General features: G+C 39.6%; 1 protein-coding gene across 18 annotated transcripts in view; it reads right to left on the bottom strand.

Annotated features, from left to right (window-relative positions):
- The window catches only part of FERMT2 (FERM domain containing kindlin 2), a 74,672-nt gene extending 59,934 nt beyond the window's left edge, over window positions 1-14,738 (bottom strand). For 4 of the 18 annotated variants that reach the window (XM_034433368.3, XM_034433371.3, XM_034433373.3 and 1 more), the window contains exons 1-2: window positions 14,552-14,738; window positions 13,189-13,369 (exon numbers count right to left, since the gene is read on the bottom strand). In XM_034433368.3, coding sequence (XP_034289259.1) covers window positions 13,189-13,348 — 160 coding nt within the window. In that variant the 5' untranslated portion in view covers window positions 13,349-13,369; window positions 14,552-14,738. Of the gene's footprint in view, window positions 1-13,188; window positions 13,370-13,854; window positions 13,899-14,323 lie in introns of those variants that run through there. The other 14 variants (XM_034433370.3, XM_087881900.1, XM_087881925.1 and 11 more) reach the window with 9 other exon arrangements.
- Window positions 14,739-17,064: the final 2,326 nt, after the last annotated feature.

The raw sequence follows: 17,064 nt of genomic DNA, 5'->3' as shown, positions 1-17,064 counted from the left end.
ACAGCATTTATATCCTGAAGCTGCAGGTTATAGACACATCGTCTGGAAACTAGTATCAGTGAAATAGCATTGATTCACTGGGAGTAAATGCTAAATTAAAAGACTATTTCTTGACAGATGATCTGAAAATACTTGCTATGAGAATAGGAAACTTCACATCCTTCTCTCCCTTCAAATTTATGTCCCTGACTCTCTTGACCGAGTGACCATAACTGGGGAACAAAGGGAGTTTTAAGGAAGCGTAATTTCCTCCTGCTTTCTTCGCCAGACAGATAGGACTTTTGCCAATAGAACAGCAGTTGAATTTCAGTTTTCTTTCTTTTTTTCTCACAGCTTTCACAGTGAATAACTATAGCACCATGACTGAGACTATGGTATCAAAGGCTGATTGTGCATTCCATCCTAACTCAACTAACCAAATTTAACAACAGAAGAAAAGAGGAACAGATCAACAAACATCCTCCCCCAATTACTGCTTGTGATAATTTATCCATGGCTAAGAAATCAACAAAACCAGGTCTGCACTGGGCTAATTATGTTTTAAACCTTTATCAATAATTGCAAGAAGTTACAGAAAACCAGAAAAAGCTGGCAAAAATTCAGAGAGTTTCTAATAGCTGTTGCAAAAAAAGAAATGTTGAGATGGCCCAGAAATAGTTATTCAACAGGGGGCCAAAGAACTATTCAGAAGGAGCATTTTCAGGAAAAGAGGAGTGATTCTTTTCCCTCAAAGATAAAAAGCTTTAGTACTTTAGTACCAATATCCAGAATCAATTGCAGAATGTGGTCTTCCAGATTACCAGTTTACCGCACATCATCAGAATACCCAATTTACACAAAATTTATTGCTCATCCTTCTGATCTCAAGTGGATACATTAGTGTTTTTCCACAATATCTCCTCATTCCTACACAGCTGAATTTTGAACATTTCTGATTATAATCCATATATAATGGACCCCACCTTGCTATAGTTTATAACAGATACAATATAACAGCTTATATTGTGTTTGCAGCAAAGAGATAGAACATGGGAGAAAGACAAGGAAAGTAAATCTCAACCCAATTCTTCCTGTGAAACTCACATATTCAGATGCAGCGTGAGACCTGTGGCCTCACTAGGTAAACCATCGATACCTCTGTCACCTAACATTCCAGCGTTCTCATAATAATAGACTGCCAATCCTTATATATAGAGCTATGAATGATTAAAACAGCACAAAAGTATTGACATCCAGTGTTTGTTTATGTATTTGTGCAATAAAATCCCTGTAGGTCTAGGCAGTTTACAAATATTAAAGTAACAATAGTACATTGCATGCAATCATTAAAATGGAAACAATACAAATATAGGCATTTAGGGTGCACAGTTAATCCTCAAAAGATTTTTTTTAAAGCAACTTTTGCTTTTTTTTTTGCTAGCAATGCTTCAGGAGACAGACTGTTCCATAAGAAGGGAGCTGCTTAGAAAAAATGCTACAGTCAGGCTCTCTCCTACCACCTGACCTTAGCTGGCATTCTCTAACAAAATCTGCATGAAAAGCAATCTTTACATAGCCAGATTCTAAGCCTTATAGGACCATAAAGACAACAGCCAGTGTCTTGAATTATATTTATACTGGCAATCAGCATAGCTCCTGCAACAGTGGTTTATCAGGGCAGTACAGTAGCTATTGTATTCTAGGCCAAATGAAATTTGTGGGTGGTTCTCCAAAGCAGACCCAAATAGCATACATTACAGCAGAGGTGTCAAACTGGTGACCCGCGGGCCAGATGCACCATGCGCAGGCCACACCCATCCCAGCTCCGCAAAGGGGAAAACCATCACAATACATCACGTGATGCATTACAGCAATAAAAATGGAAGATGATAAGAGTATGAATGACTGTCCTCAGGGCATCCCATTCCAGGTGCGCTCTCAAAGGACCTAGCCATGGTATCCGCATACTTGTTGAGTGAACGTGAGAGCTTGGCCTCTGAGACAACACAACCCTATCAAGAGTGAAGAATAATAATACAATCTTGGAATCAGGCGATTACTGAATTAATGGCTGCTCCATTTTGCTTGGATAGAATCTGAGCCTACGTTTTCCCACCCAGATACTGACAGCCACTGGGCACTGAGATGGGATCTCTTATTGGGTCCATGTTGGCAATGTGAATATGGATATATATTCTGGTGTTATGATATGTTACACAAACTGACATAACCACTCACAACAGTTTTATGTAGATGTTAAAACAGGGTAACAAAGACCAAATTCTAACCCTATAACAGAGCATCCTAGAGTCTGACTTCTCATCCACAGTGCACAGGCTGAAACAGTCTGCTCAGAGAAGGGTGGAACCAATGTAGCATTGTGCCTTTAACTCCTAACACCCACAGGCAGCTCAGAAAATACAGTGGTGAACACTACTGAAGGTTAATGTATGTAGTCACGCACATACTTCAGCAAGGTTCACAGGAACAGAATATTTGACTGCAATGAGTCACTGTCTCATAGGGACTCATAGACAGATAACATGGTTAGGTCACAATTCAAGGCACACATGGGAAGGTTGTGACAGAGATTCTGGATTCACAAATTGTTCTCAAATGCAGAGGGTTCAGTTTAAATTGGTTGTTCCATATGAAGAAGTCCCAAACATTTAACTATAAGGCCACTACCAGGTGAGAATCAATTAAGGCAGATGCCATTCTTCCCTGGTAAGGAAGCATGTCAAGCAACTCTGCTCTGTTATCAAGATTGTATGGTATGTTTGTGGCAGTTGCATAGGAACAGGACACTTGTCATCAGACTGCTGGCACAGTCAGATTCAGGTGCTTGATCGCTTGCCTATCCCTGGGCCTGACATTAGTCCAGCATATCCAGAGCAGACTCATTGTATTAGAATCATCCTGGTCTGTATTTGGCATGACACCATCGTCATCTCAATAAATTCCATCTGGCTTCCAATCTGAAGCAATTGTGAGGGATTCTGTCCTCAAAATACTCAGCCAGATTCATACAACTTACACTAATGGGTTCTTCTAGACCAGGGGTGTCAAACTCACAGCCCAAGGATCGTATGCATCACATGCTGGCCACCCCCACCCCCGGTTTAGCGAAGGGGGAAAAAGTTGTGATACATCACGTGACAACAACACGATGCTGCAAGTTTGACACTCCTGTTCTAAACTGTCCTTTTCTACATTTTGATTGGTGGGTACCACACTTGTTTTTGCGGAAGGGGGCTGCTCATTCACAGAACAGCTGCTATGGTTACATGATCAATCATACAAAACAATCCAGGAGCACAGAGCCTAGAAGGCACCAAAAAAGAAAATCTCCCACACTGAAGACAGCAAATCTGTCATACTTGGCATATAAACCTTCTTTTCCCTTGTTGTTGTAAAGGCCATTATTTGGCATATTTAACATAAAAGCTATGATTTCCTTTTATACTACTGTAAATAGACCTTTACAATGTCTATGTGGGAAGGGTGTTATACAGGCCAGACACAGTATTTCAAACTGCCCTACCAGCCTCTGGTTTTCAGTTATTACTTTTTCTTATGTTCCTATAGTTAACACTTCCTGCCCCTTCCCACCAAAACCTTCAGAAGGGATTTAAAAATATTTCTGTACTGCTGCCAAGAAAACTACATGGATGTCATTATAATCACGCTCCATTCAAAGTGGGGGGGGGGTTTAAATCCAAACATCAAATCATGGTCTACAATCAGTATAGCTGAGATACATGCTATTCATATACCTTATAACCTAGATAGTTAATCATTAAAACCAAACTTAAGGTTTAGCCAGTATTTATTCTTCTTTGTTTTTGTAATCTAACAGACTTTATGAGTCTTCTAATCTAATTTTGACTGTGCCTTCAATCCAGATGCTTCTGTTTAGAAGTTCTAGTACTAATAGTTCTAGTACTATTTAGTTGTATTGGGCTTCAATACCCACAACAGCTAAATTATTCATTCTTCGTTTAATGGATTTTTGTTTTCTCAGGAAGACTGCTGTATCCCATATGTAATGCAATAGTGTTAATAGCGTATGATTCAGGGATATATATTCCATATACATGTAGACCTTGACTTGTGACCCCAATTGGGACCAGAATTTCAATCATGAATTATAATAGTTGTAAGTTGAGACACACACATGACCGGACCCAATTTTACAATCAATTTTATGGTAGTTGCCAAGAAAATCACATGATCGTAAGTATGAACTGACTCTCCCAAACAGGCATTTTTTGCTGGAAGTGGGCAAAAAATGTCACAAATCACAGGATGTTACAGTTATAGTTGTGAGCCAGCTGCCAAGCAAATGAAATGCAACCATATAATGGTGAGGGAAGGTTTTTGCAACATATCAGCTGGAAGGGCTTTATAGCTATAAAGTACCTTTTCTGAAGCTATCTGTAATTAACATATGGCCATTATGACTGCCAATTGGAACAATGGACCTTCCAGGGATGTCATACTTTTTTTGGTAGCAGATACAGGTAGTTCTTCACTTATGACCACAAAGTCAACCTCAAGGTTGACTCAGCCTTCCATCCTTTCTAAGGTGGGTAAATTGAGGACCCAGTTTGTGGGAGCAATAAGCTGACTTTGTATAAATATACAAAAGAATGAAGGCTATTGCTTAACGCATTGTAAGCCGCCCTGAGTTTCCGGAGAAGGGCGGCATATAAATCAAATTAAAAAAAAAAAAAAAATTGGAACCAGAACGTTCATCTTTAAGCAGGGTGGTTAACTAAGGCATCAATTTTATGACCATTTTGCAGCGGTCATTAAGCAAATCACCAGTCATTTGGTAAGACTGTGACCATGATTTGTGACTTTCCCTGCCATTTTCTCCCCATTGACTGTAGCAGGCTGGAAAGGTTGCAAAGAGGTGACCATGTGCCCAGAGGATGCTACATTTATTGTAAATGTAAACTGGTTACTATGTTCCCAGAATGTGATCATTTGCTCATAGGGATGCTGTAATAGCCTTCAATGTGAGGAACAGTTGTAAGTTGAGGAATACCTCTGTAAGTATCTGACCAGCACTCCTCGTATGTGTTTAAGTATTTTATAGTTGTGCAAGTTCTTGTTATGAACAACTATCTATTGATCAGACTCATATTAGTTCCAATTAGGCAGAGGGAAATAATTGTAACAAGATTACTTAATACTTCTATAGTTGACCCAAGGCAGTATTTGAACATAACACCATTACTTTTAACACTATCAGTTTAGCTTTCATTTTTCAAAATGTGGGGCTGCTTACTAATTGTGCATACAACTGCACTGTCCCCTCCAGGGAAAAAAAATCCACGACGGTACAGGTAGTCCTCAACTTACAACAGTTCATTCAGTGACTGTTCAAAGTTACAGTGGCACTGATAAAAGTGACTTATGACCATTTTTCACAGTTACCACCTTTGCACCATCCTCATGATCATGTGATCAAAATTCAGATACTTGGCAACTGATTCATATTTATGATTGTTGGTGTGTCCCAAAGATCATGTGATCACCTTTTGTGACCTTCTCAGAAGCAAAGTCAATGAGGAAGCCAGATTCACTTAACAACCGGGTTACTTACTTATCAACTGCAGTGATTCGTTTAACAACAGAGGCAAGAAATGTCATAAAATGGGGTAAAACTCACTTAACAAATGTCTCACTTAACAACAGAACTTTTGGGCTCAATTATGTTCATAAGTCGAGGACTACCTGTACTTGAGACTGTGTCTTGCAATGCTACATTGCACATAGTGTTGGAGCACATAGGATTGTTTCTTACATTTTCTTTCTGCTTAACTGAGAAGGACCCAAGTAAGTTTCAATGCAAGACATTCCATTTTCAATTGGCACACTTCTGTGCCTGAACCCTGAGAGGGGCTTTTAGTTCAAGAGACGCCTTCTCTAGTTTGTGGAAAGACCATTATGTACTGGGTATTTTAAAACAGAAAGAAAAAATAAGTACTGCTAACTTGTCTGGTGAAAGACTGCAGTCTTTCAGACCAAATAAGCTCAAATGCTATTTCTCAGTAGTCTTATAACAATGAGTCAAGAATATTTTATTCTTTTCAAGCAGTTAATTTTTAAGCCAGAAGATAATTACTACTGTCTACCTAGCTAATAAATAAGTGCAAATGAACTGAAATCAAAGCTCAGAGATACCTGGTATCTGTGGGAATCTTTTCTGATAACATTTTATCATGCTCATTACGGTAGTTTAATTTGGGCCATTCTTGAACACAGTACTTTGAAATTAGATTACAACTGTGGGCAGATTTCTAGAAACACAAGAAAAACATAAAGCTAAAATGTATACATGTAGAGTTTGCTAAAATGTGCATACTTGTGTGGTTCATATTATTCCCGATAAGCTATGACTAGGAGAGATAGGAAGAAAGCACATTTAGTCATAAAATTTCAACAGGATAAGCTATTTTATTAAATTCCATTTCTGTGACTAATCCAAAGCAGTTGTTTAATTCTTCAAGTTGTGGTAAAGGAATCCATAATTCAAAAAGCATGAAGATTATTTTACAGCAAGATGGAAAAATATTTTGAATCAGTTTATAACATTCTTAAGTAGTAATATTTAATAGTAATTTTAGGGAGGAAAAATTCAAATTTGTAGTGAGCAAAGGAACATTTTTTTGTTTAAGGGCAAATCAGTTTTACTTTGCAGCAAATTCTGCCAACTGAATGAGAATGCCAAATGTTTTATGTCACTTCCTGTTCAAAAAGGACATCCATAGTTGCTTAGCAGATAAAGTCATTTACTTTATTTAAAGCTTGTTTATGAACATGTCCCATTTGCTCCTACATTTCCACTTTGTTTCCCATTTTCCCAAGGGAAAGTTTCTTGCAAGAGAATACTTGTAGAAAATATAGGAGAATTTAGGTGTATTCAATCACAGCTTTTGAGAACCATGCACAAAGTCCCAATGCAATCTAGCATCTGAATTCAATTTTACTCAGGCCTTGTAGAATATATTTTGTGTCACTGTAATTATAAACCGTTTCATAGCAACTGAATAAAATATAAATAAAAAAACAAGATATAGCAAAAGGAGCTGGGTTGACAATTATTGTACATGTTTATATAAATTATTTTAGTACATAAATTTATACTAAAATGATTAGTATATAAATTACATTATGTTCATATAGTTATTTTCTACACCACCCATCCTATCTAAGAAATTCTAAATTTCTAAATTCTAAATTTGACGGTTGTGGCCAGGGGGGCTTTTCATCAGGTTTGCCTGATTCACCAGTTGCATCCCTTTCTGGATCGGGACTCCTTACACACAGTCACTCAGGCACTCGTCACTTCCCGCCTGGACTACTGCAATGCTCTCTACATGGGGCGCCCCTTGAGGAGCACCCGGAGGCTTCAACTGGTGCAGAATGTGGCCACGCAGGGGATTATGGGAGCGAGGGGGCGCTCCCATGTGACACCTCTCCTGCGTGAGCTGCATTGGTTTCTGGTGGTCTTCTGGGTGCGCTTCAAGGTCTTGGTTGCCACCTTTAAAGCACTCCATGGCATAGGACCTGGGTATTTGCAGGACCGCCTTCTGCCGCTGATAGCCTCCCACCGGCCAGTACGTTCCCACAGAGAGGGACTCCTCAGGGTGCCATCAGCCAGGCAGTGTCAGCTGGCGACCCCCAGGGGGAGGGCCTTCTCTGTGACAGCACCTGCCCTCTGGAACGATTTGCCCCCGGAGATACGCATGATACGATTAATTGTCTATGGGTTTTAGTTGGGATGTTTTAAATTTTGGGCCAAAGTTGTGTAATTCTTTTAAAAATTTTAAGTTTTGTATTGGAATGTTTTTTATTTTTGGCTTAGTCCAGCAGGAGAAGGGCAGTATACAAATTTAATAAAAATAAAAAAATAATAAAATAAAATAAATAAATAAATATTGATGAAATATACTCACCTTAACTATCAAAACCTCTGAGTTATTAAGAGTTGCCTTGAAACCAACTCTATCAAAACCTCTGAGTTATTAAGAGTTGCCTTGAAACCTAGTTCATTCCTATGCTAGCATTCGGAACCTATGGACTGAAAGCTCAACAGTACATCTGATACAGATCTTTCCCATCATTCATGACTGTCACAAAGAAAAGGAATTGTTTATCAAAGCAGCAATTATCTGGCATGGTATGATCCCAAATTCTGTTTGGGATCATAGGAAGCCTTCAGGACAGGAAGCCTTCAGCCTTGGATGGAGCAATGCAAGCAAGCAAGCAAGATTATGCTAAAGGAGCTTGCTTAGTTTGGTATGGTGTTGGGGACTGAGGCTTTTATACTCCTATAAACACTGGCTCTGAGCCGCAAAACTGACTTCCCCATTAATGTGAGAAAGTGATGGTAGGTACTTTTATCCTAGTATCTGAGGGGGAAATGATTTTGGTAGAAAGGAGAAATACTTGCCATTTCTATAAATCACAGCATATAATGCCTGACTTTAGCAGCTGTTCAGACTTATATGGAATTGGGCATTTTTTGGCATGCACAATTTGGAATTCCTATCCCCTACTCCATTTTTAGCCTATCCCAACTTCATTTTTACTTTGCTCCTAGCTGACCCTCTGCTGGCATATGTAATAAAGGCTGCAGAAGCACTTCAAATAATAACCCTCTCTAACCCTGTTTAACGCTCCCAGCAAACAATTAATTGAAGGCACTCAGTTATGTGCAATCCCCAAAAGCACTACTTTTTTTTTCACTTTCTCAAATTGCAGTCTCCGATTGAAAAATGCAAATTATTTATCTAAGCTCATGATAGTTTTAAAAGCCTCTTGAAATTGAGCAGGAAATGGAGGGAAAATGGAAAAAAATGGGAAAAAATGGGAAAATGGAAATCTTCAATCTGCCTGGATATTATCCTACCAGTATATAAAACTTTTGAATGTGAGCCAGAAACTAACTAAAAATAAGACAGAAAAAGAGTGGAAAGTTATTTGCAGAGAAAAACCAAAAAAAAAAAAAAAAACCCCACACACAACAAACATATTTAAAGTTAACATTTAAAGAAAAGCAGGAACAGCGATAATTTGAACAGCACTTTTATTTAGCATAATTATTTAAGGGAAGACATTACAAATTCAGCTTAATGAATTTGCAAGTCCTGCCCCCATTACTGTAAAATCTGTAGTGCAATACAACTGGTAAATGAGTAAAGCTGCATTTTCTTGGTGTTTTATTCATATTACATCATAAATCTTCATTAAAGCTAAGGGATGCAGAGATAGCAGTCATTTTTAAAAAGATCATTTCCTGAATTTTCTTCTTAAAAGATAAATTAGAACATATTTTTATTTTCTATATTTTGAAAGATATTCAAGGAAACTATTTTATTACCGGTATATTTCCAGGGATTAAATTCAGTTAAAAATATCTATGAAGTTAAAGGTCATAAATCACTTTTGAAGTGGCACAGGAACTGAATTGTGCCTAATGGACAGAAATCTCAATAACTTTTTAATAGACTTGGTATAATTTAGAAGTTGACATATGACATGACTAAGGAGAAATTTTCTGACAGTGAGAACAATTAACCAATGGAACAGCTTGTCTTTGTTGTGGGAGCTTCATCACTGGAAGCTTTCAAGAAGAGATTGGACTGCCATTTGTCAGAAATGGTGTAGGCCTCCTGCTTGGTGGGGTGGTGGTGGACTAGATGACCTACAAGGTCCCTTCCAACTCTGTTAATCTGTATCTGTAATCTGTAAATATATTCAGATTATCACTGTACAAACCTCTCTTATTCATCCCAACACATTCTGTTTCACTATATTTTGCTAAAGCAAATGCATAATCAATCAAAAGCAAAAAATAAACAAAAAGTATATATAGAAGCTACAAATATCCCTAGATTAGATTTTTCAGTTATGTCTACTACAGGGTAATATACAAATAATAAACCTTAGATCCAAGTAAAACACCAAAGACACTGATTTTACAGTACTAACATGCTATTCACAAGATCAAATAACACATCTGTTTTACAGAATGAATCTCCTAATTTCTTTCTGCCTCTTGTCATATCAAAATAGGAGGTACAGACTGAGTCACTAGAATATAAACTGAGAGCAAATCCTACTCCTTACTAGCACTGATGATGTTATCTAATTTGGGTAATGAAATGTCTGCAAGAAAACAACCAAGCTCAGAGCACCTCAGTACAGACTGGGCCTTTAGCACCCACAAATTAACAGTTATATTTGCAAATTAAACACTGTATTTTTTTAAAAATGCTAACTCTTTTAGCATTAAAGCAACAACAAATTTTTGAAGAATTGCTTTGCTTTTTTCCTTTTGTGTTTTATGCACTCCTACCTATAGTTTTTCAATTTGAGATCTCTCTCTCTCTCTCTCTTTCTCTCTCTCTCTCCCTCCCTCCCTCCCTCTCTATTTATTATCTGAAGTCAGAGATTATACTATGAGATGGGGGGAAAACTAAAAGAACTATTAAACAGCTATTGAGCATCAATGTCTTAAATTTGGCTAGATTATCTTGTTTCTGGATTGTTATTAACCCAGCTGCAAAATAGTTTCATAAACAATATTTATTAACTGCTTATTTTGTTTACTACAATGTATATGTCAATTAATTCAACAAGGCTCCAAGTGGCTTACCCTCCCTCCCAAAAGTAACATTAAAATAAAAATCATTATAAATAATAACAAAATGAAACAATGCTATAATGAATAATCTCAACATTCAAATCTAGAGCAGACTGAATGAAGCTGCCATAAAAATACACTCCAGTTTAAACCAAACTTAACAGCCACTTCCACCCTACACTTAAGAAAATTATATACCAAAATCATCAGCAACATTCATATACTGGCCTATATGAAAAATGTAGTATTTTAAAATGGGTAGAAACTGAAGAATGCTGATCCCACAATTAATTCAATCTTTGATTTTCCAGTTCCTAAAATCAAATCAAACCTAAATAAGACTTTTTCATACAAACATAAGCTTCCCTTTGAAGCAAGTATTTATATCTGCTTTTCCTTCCTTATTACATCAGTGTAAAATGTTAATACAGTACCGGATGGGGGTGGTTTAACAACACCAAAATTATTTAAGTGGGCAACTAATCAACAAATCAGTTTGTTATAGTGAAGCAAAGATGTGCTAGAGACCAGATAGGGAGTACTTGTTTTTAACACTCCAAACAACTTCATATGTATTTTAACAGAAGGAATATTTTAATTACCAACTGACTATATCTCAGCATTTGGCCTCAAGACAAGAACTTTAGCACTTAATACAGTATTCTGCTCAAGATTGAAAACATAGTGCAAAGTAACTGAGTAATGCACATGTACTTCAGTGAGTTCCTAACCTCCAAGACATGGCCTATGACATGTTGAACAAATATGATATGTGCTATATAACTAATACTAGATTAAACCTCAGAAGTCTACATAAGATGTAGCAGCTTTAGCAATAAAAGCAAAATGTCAAGGCAATGTCTATCAAAGAATAACTATGATTTGCACCGATTTGATCAGAACTTTTGATGTACTACGCTATTAAAATGGGAAAAATAGTTAATTGGGGAAGTATAATTATCTCTGAGACTGCAATACAAGCCATAACACCATCAGATTCAAGATCACTTGACTAAGGAAGTTGGTCATTTTCACACACTTCAGAAAACCAAAATTAAAATTTTGCTATGGCAGCAAACATTCTTGCAAAGGAGAAATATTTTTGCAACAATAAAGATTCTTCTTGCCGATTAGTCTAAAAAATTAATTATTTTATGAACCAAACAATAAAAGAATAACTACAATAATGCATTGTGTTAAAATTTTTCAATTATACAATCTTTGCAGAGCTTTTCCTAACACTCTTTGCAATCAGAAAAGAAATAAAATTGCTTTTTACTTATGCCACTTTTTGATACTGGGTTAGTTCAGAACTCTTCTCAAAGAATGGAACATTTGATGGCAGAGGCAAACTGAACCAGTCACAGTTCTTTGCCATGGCAACCCAAAGACACAGTAATATTTAAAATACAGGTTAAGATGTGCTAATTACTCTTTCTCAGTTTGCCTAGCAGAGGAGCCCTTGTCAATGACAACACACAGAACAACAGAGGATCAAGCAGGACGACTTCTATATGAAGCTTCTGTCCACAGCACATCATTCAGTATTTGAGAAGGCATTTAAAGGTTAGCATATCTAGCCAGCAGAGCAATAAAAACATTCATTTAATTATTCTCCTTGTGACTGCACATTCAAATAACATCTCTCAATAAACAAGAGGCATATTAAAATATGTCAGGCAGAACTTTAAGTTTCCCTGCAATATGCATTTTCAGCAAACACTTCAATATAGCACTTTTGCTAGATAGCACATTTAATGTTGGCTTCTAATTAAAAGTTCATCAACACATTCATCATAGTATAGGGTGTGGTTCCTGCTCTATGGAACAGCCTGTCCCTGAGGTCTGAAGGACCCAATCCTCTCAGCCTTCCAGAAGGTTGTTATGACCCAGTTGTCAGGATTTTAGGGGAGAGCAATGTACACATTTGTTTTTGTAAAATTGCTACATGATACCTCAGATGTTTCTTTTTCTTGTATCAGATTATTTTTAACTCTGGTGTTTTCTTTTGTTTCGTAAATTGTTTGTTTGTCACCTGGAGTTATGCATTTAAGTTGGCCAGTGATATAAATGTTCTTAAAAAATTAAATACATTCTCCAAATAGGTTTAAGTGTGTATTCAGATTTAAGGACATATATTACAGCATATATCACATATATCAATTTAACCGTTCTAGCCTTAAACAACTGGGAAATATAATCCTAATAATTACTGAAATTTTAAAAATCTTATTAATTTCGGTTCATCTAAGAACCAGTTTGCTATACCATAAACTAGGTTAATATCTTATCACTGCTCACTGTATTTCTCTATGAAATTTGAACTTACTAGCAGAAATAAAATATTAGGGACAAAGCAAAGAAATACACAGCAGTGATTGTAATATGCCGCTATAGATTCAGCAGTCCTGTTCCATTCTGTAGGCTGCTTGATCTCTTTCAACAAATTCATCTGGTCAAAAAAAAAAAAAGATAAAATATTCATTTCCCTATACAGCATTCAGAAAAGCACCAACATTGTAATCCTACTTTCTATTGCAACTTACCAAGTTTTTCCACGAGTTTCAGCATGACGCCACCAATATGTATTTCCCCTGTGACCCTCAGTGTTACATCTCTGCTCAAGTCTGTGACATGCACATTCAACTCCCACGTTCCATCAGCATAGCAGCCATCTGGCATCCGTATACCGTCCAGAGCCGTCATTGCTCCTTTCTATGCTCCTTTCTACAGAAAAAAGGAAATGGCATTCATTAGTTAAGCTGAAGCCTCCCGCTTCACAGCTCAGGAGCAGCTTCCCTGCTTCCCCATTCAAGTGAAGGAAATCACAGCAGTGAGGAAAGTAAAGAAAGAGCAAGAAAAAGAAATAACCAAGGAAGGGAAACAAACTCCCTAAAATCAGCTGTAAAGAAGTAACAAAACGGAGGAAGTTCCCAACTCAGTTCCATTTACTTAGGGGGGCAGTAAGGGGAGAGCGGACCCAGATTGCAGATTTCCAGCTGCTCAGCAAGGGCTTTGTAAATTTAAAGGGAATATAAACTGAAGCCTTGCTTAGTTTCAGTTTGCAGGTATGTTTAAACCAAGATTCCCTTCTTCAGGGATCTTATTTGTCCCTACAATATGTTAATGAGACAAGTCCCTTTGACCCCGAAGTTCAGGATACAGATTCCCTTTTAAGATCCAAACTACTCAAGAAAATCCGAATAATTCACCGGAGCAAAACACATCCTTTCAGCCATAATAACCTCCACGATCTCCTAGGACTCGTCCTACAAAACATAGATATATTCACAGCGGCAGCCAGATTGCATAAACATCTTAAAGCACCACATGAGCAATAAATAAGGGACTCTCGCACAGGGAAAGAAAATTTTTGCAAGCTCCTTTTCTCCAAGGCGCATTATTCAAGATTATACGGGGTTGTAGCAGGCAAGAAAAAGAAAGGAGCAACGGATGTCCCAACCAAGCCAAAAACAATGCTCACAGAGTAAGAAAGATGTGCCCATCGGATCTTTAGAATCCCATAAAAATAATCTGGGGGTGGGGAGGAGGGCTAACTTCTCAGGTAAGCAGAAGAGGAGGAGGCCTGGGGGAAAAAAAAAGAGTGGGAAGGACGGAGAGTGAGAAGAGGCTGAAAACGCGGCGAGCGTTATTTGCAGGGGAGAAAGGCAAGCAAGTTACCTCAAAAGGGACTAGGACCCTGAAGAGGGCACACGCAAACCTTCCAAACTACCCACACACACATAAACCGACCCATCACCCTGGCCACCCACACACGGATCCCCCTGAGGACCCCACCGATGTCCCCGCGTCCACCGACCGAGCAAGGATGACGTGGAAGCAGCAGAGGAGAAACGAAGGAGCCTTTGCCGCGCGAGGGGAGAAGCCCCCACGCCTGCCCGTCCTCACCTCCCTTCAAGGGGCTCCCCGGCCTCGCTTCTGCCTCCGCCGCGCGCGCCTGCGTGCGTGCGTTGCGGGTCCCCCCCGTCGGCGCTGCGAGCGTGACAGAGAAACACCCCCCCACCACTACTCAACGCCGCCGCCGCTGCCCTCTGCCTGCCTCGCCCGATGCTTCGCTTCTCTTCCCCGCCCTGCGGACGTAGCCAGGACGGGAGCCGCCGCCCCCCCGAAGCCTTCTCCGCCCGCCGGGGGCGCCGCCTGAGGGGATGGCGACAGAGGGAGGGACGGAGGGTGAGGGGGGGGGAAGAAGAGGGCGAGGGAGGCCTGGGGGACGAAGGAGAGGGAAGGCGCTGCCCTTTTATGGAAGCCTGGACGGAGGAGCAGCGGGGCAAGGGGCCAACATCCGGGACTCCCCCGCCAGCGGACGCGCGGGAAAGCGAAAGGGGGGGGAAGAGGAGGGGGAGGCGGCTGAGGGGGAGGAGGTGCGCGGAAAGCGCGGGAAGGGGGCGCGGAGGGATCTCCCCTTCAGGGGGGGGCGGTTGTGAGGGTGCCCCCCCCACACACAAGGAGAGGAGAGCCTGGCGGGTCGCCCTCCTTGGAGATGAGAGAAGAATTGGCATGGCGCGCTCCGCCCCTTAGCCGTCCAAACTCGCAGCCTCCCCAACGTGGTTCTCTCTCTCTCTCTCTCTCTCTGTGCTGTGGGTTTCCTTTCCCCACCGCTTTTTCCTCTTGCGTTTGTTGGGCCACAACTTCGCCTTTGCCCAGAACAACAACCGCGCGCATTATGGGGAGTGGGATCCGGCATAAGACAAACTCAAATTGCCAAACTCAAATTTAGGCGTTGGGAAGCGGAGCACCGGACTAGGAAGATGGGCCAGGAGGTGCCGGGATTGTCCCCCGCGATTGCCGCTTCTGGAAAATCGTCCTGGGTAAAAGTCAAGGACTGGCAAGAGTCAGGAGGTTATTCGAAATCCTCAGAGCTGGTTTTAGGATGGCGATGCGTTGGCTATACCTACGTGGAGAGGCAACAGATGTTTGTTTTAATTATGTCCCAAAGGTGCTTTTTTTTTTTTTCAACTGGATTTTCCCAAAGTCCAATTTGCCTCTTGCAAAAAGCAGCTTTGGGACAACCATGACCTGGATGACTGAGAATTTCCATAGATATGTTTTAATTTATGATTTGCTTTCAATTGGTTTTGTAACATACCTAAATTGCTTGTTTTATTTTATAGTGCAGAGTCACCTTGTGTGAGATGGGTAACCATATAAGTTTAAATAAATAAACTTAGCCAAATGATCAGAGAACAACCAACTGGTCAAGCCATGGGTTCTCATACGTTGCTCTGCAAAGTAAAATACAGGAATTTGTCTAAGCTCCTCTTGCAACCAGCTTGCCTTCCATAGAAGACCTGTATATTGTGGGTTAGGGTTAGGAGGAGGGCTGAGAAAATATCTAAAGGCCCCTCACACCCGGATATAAACTGTTTCAACTTCTCCCCTGAGACACTGCTATAGGGCATTATATGCCAAAACAACTGGACACAGAGACAGTTTCTTTCCCTTGTACCATCACTCTGTTGAACACCTAATTCTCACAGCACTTAGGTCTAAGTATATTCACCCATATCATATGGCTCTCGTACTATTATCCTTGTCTTCTCTACTACCCTCTTATTGGTATTATTATTATTATTATTACTCTGTTGTTTTAGATGTACACTCTGAGCTTCTGCATCAGAGACAAATTGCTTGGGTATCTTAATCACAAATGTTCTATTCCTGCATAATATTAGTAATTTTTTTGGGATTATGGATAAGCTGAATAGACTTATTTTTAATCACTGAATGTTCACATATGGGTTTTGCAAAGGTTCTCAAACTTTGTAGGCTTGTGCAGGCAAAATTAGGATTGAAACCCAGAGTGAGTTTAAACAGCAAGTAGATTTTTTTTTTAAAAAAAATGACCTTCCCCAATTGCTCTCCACCTCTGGGCAGCATAATCCACAATTTGAGAACCTTGCACTACACTGAGCTATTAAAAATGGTTAACATTAACTAAGCTTAGCATTGTTGCTGGCTATGTTGGCAACAGATCTTAGGATAGGTTTTTTTTTTTTTAAACTGGCTGCTCAAGCATGTTTTGCCAACACTGTTAGATTTGGCCCAATCATGAAGTATCTGGAAAGCCAATGGGGTCATAGAGAGCAAAAATTCCCAAATGAACAGCAGGAGCAATTACTCTATGGACCCGGGGGCTTTTCTGAGAGTAGGAGTTGAATTTTCTCTGCTAGTGAGAAAAGTGCACAGGGGCTACAGTAGCTGTGAAGTTACAACTCAGTGTTTGCCATGAAATGTGTGGCAAGGAAATAACTTCTTCCACTTGACTGTGATCCTGCAAGTCAGAAGGGGTCAGAGTCTTGGATCAGCAGGGTCAGTGACTGGAATGAGAGTAGATCTCCATGGCAAAATGTAATACTGGTTTTAATTAAAGCATAGTTATCAGAAACAGTAAGGCGCAAAGG

The sequence above is a fragment of the Pantherophis guttatus genome, chromosome 1, assembly GCF_059756535.1.
Source record: "Pantherophis guttatus breed Tessera chromosome 1, ASM5975653v1, whole genome shotgun sequence".
Lineage (NCBI taxonomy): Eukaryota > Metazoa > Chordata > Lepidosauria > Squamata > Colubridae > Pantherophis > Pantherophis guttatus.
Note: the sequence above shows the minus strand (reverse complement) of the source record. Positions and strands in the feature narration are given on the sequence as shown.